The sequence below is a fragment of the Cotesia glomerata genome, unplaced genomic scaffold (genome assembly GCF_020080835.1).
Source record: "Cotesia glomerata isolate CgM1 unplaced genomic scaffold, MPM_Cglom_v2.3 scaffold_1921, whole genome shotgun sequence".
Taxonomy (NCBI): Eukaryota; Metazoa; Arthropoda; class Insecta; order Hymenoptera; family Braconidae; genus Cotesia; species Cotesia glomerata.
In genome coordinates this window covers 1-2050 of record NW_025402355.1, presented here as the reverse complement: position 1 = coordinate 2050, position 2050 = coordinate 1, and the positions used below count along the sequence as shown (strand labels likewise).

The 2050-nt window shown below is 33.9% G+C and overlaps 1 protein-coding gene across 1 annotated transcript; it reads right to left on the bottom strand.

Annotated features, from left to right (window-relative positions):
* Positions 1-266: 266 nt before the first annotated feature.
* LOC123274044 lies at positions 267-1591 on the bottom strand. The gene is made up of 3 exons (XM_044741544.1): positions 945-1591; positions 663-855; positions 267-565 (listed from the first exon to the last, which is right to left on the bottom strand). Exons 1-3 carry the CDS (start codon positions 1338-1340, stop codon positions 267-269), a joined length of 888 nt encoding a protein of 295 aa, XP_044597479.1. The 5' UTR covers positions 1341-1591.
* Positions 1592-2050: the final 459 nt, after the last annotated feature.

The window sequence follows — 2050 nt, the reverse complement described above, 5'->3', positions numbered from 1 at the left end:
ATAGTTTTTAAATTTTAATTCTAAAAGTTTACTATTTTAAATTAAGTATCTATGAGGCATAAAAATATAAAAAATCTGTAATTTAAGAATCCCACACATCTTCACTAACTGACCTTAGAAATACAAGTTGATTCAAGTGCTGAGGCGATAAACGACTTCTTAATTGATTTGCAATCAGGCCAGCATGAGAAAACAATCTTTCGCAGGGTACAGAAGTTGCTACAATTGATAGAAACTTCCTCGCTACATTATATAAATGAGGATATTCATATTTGATTGATTCCCCAAACGACAAGTGGATTAGGGTTTTGTCTTCGTTTGAACAGCTGGGCGAGATAAATACTGACGTAACTGTATCGGCAATCCACCTGCTTCATCAGTATTCGCTTGAGAATGACTATATAGTTGACAGCTTCATCCAAATATGACCATATATCATCATCATCATTTCCATCGTTTGAAGAAACTTGGGCTTCAATGGCTGTAGTAACTTCATCATCGTCAAGTATTGCAGAAGATCCCGTTGCCTGTGATGCTACATTTCTCTCAATCCTAACCAGATCACCTAAGTTATGAAAATGAAATGAAAAAGAAAATTAATCTATGAATATAATTTAACTTTAAATATAACTGTTATTTGTAATTAGTCAATATAAACTCACCAACGTTAGTGATTGCACGAGCAGACTCTCGGATGCTATAGAAAGCGCACTTTTTATACCTGGGGTCAAGAAGAGTTGCGCAAGCATATAATTTGACTGATTCAATGTTCCCATATTTAGTTTCAATTTCTTGAGTAAGTTTTTTTTGCAATTGTCGCCCAATCAAAGTATCTGGCTTGAAATTTTCAGTTTTCTGCAAAATATAAATATAATTGTGAAGAAAAAGGAACTCAAATAAATGTAATGTTGCAAACGATCAATAATAATTTAATTCGAACTTACTTTCCTAAGACTAGCAATCAAAGGGATACATTTACTTAATGTAACATTTTTTTCCGCGCAAACTTCCTGCGTAACTCGCCAAAGAGGACTTAAAATGTCGCGAACTTCAATTAAGGATTCGAGTTCATCTCCTGTAATCATATTAGGAGGCTTAGCTTTTGATGATTTATCCATTTTGACCTGAAGGAGTACCTTGCCAACATGATCGGCAAGCACAATGAAACGATTAATCATTTCGAAACAAGAATTCCATCTTGTTTTCACTTCTTGGATTAGTTTAAGACGCTTTGATTCTGGTAAATTGCTTTGTAATGACAACAACTCAGTTGTAGCTCTCTCACTGTGTCTAAAAAAAGTTACTATTTTTTTTACTTTTGTCAACAGATCACGTAACATTGTTTGCTGAGTAGTTTTGTCAGACTCTAAAATTTCTGAATCATCAATTATATCTTCTTCATTTAAAGGTAGGTCGTCTACTTTATTCCCAGATTCAGATGCTGGTGGAGTTATATTTATTTCAATAAGTCGCTGTCCGATATTATTGATGACATGTCCAATACAAGAAATATGTTTTTCACTTCCGAATTCACTTTTAATCGCTCCCTTGATATTCGCCCCTCCGTCAGAAACAAATGTAGAAATTTTGTCATCATTGAGCCCCCCATCATTACAAATTTTTCTTAATTTAGACCTTAAATTTTCAATAGTCTTCCTTTCTTCCATATGATAAGCGCCTAGTTCAACCGTTTTCATCTCGACTCCTAATAAAAATAACAGATAAATCAATGGTATGAAATGTTTGAGTTAAAATTATACAAAATGGTTTTTTAAGAAGATAATTGACTAACCTTTCAAGTAGTGAGCTGTCAAACCAAGATAGCTCTTCATCGTATGATGGTGTGTCCAAATATCTGTGGTTAAGCAAACAGACTCAGCTTGTTGAAGCTCGATCTTTACTTTATTTGATAATTCTTCATATTTAAGAGTCATTGCAGCGGTCAATGTCGGTTCACATGGTAACCGATATAACGGCTGAATTTTTTTAACAAACATTTTGAATCCTGCTCTTTCTGGAGTTGATAGAGGCATGTTGTCAATAGCAATCA

Coding starts and splice junctions, on each gene's coding strand:
- LOC123274044 (XM_044741544.1), bottom strand. CDS start 1,340: ATGTTACGTGATCTGTTGACAAAAGTAAAAAAAATAGTAACTTTTTTT. Junction 856..944: donor TGATTGCTAGTCTTAGGAAA/GTAAGTTCGAAT, acceptor TATATTTTGCAG/AAAACTGAAAATTTCAAGCC. Junction 566..662: donor TCGTGCAATCACTAACGTTG/GTGAGTTTATAT, acceptor TTCATAACTTAG/GTGATCTGGTTAGGATTGAG.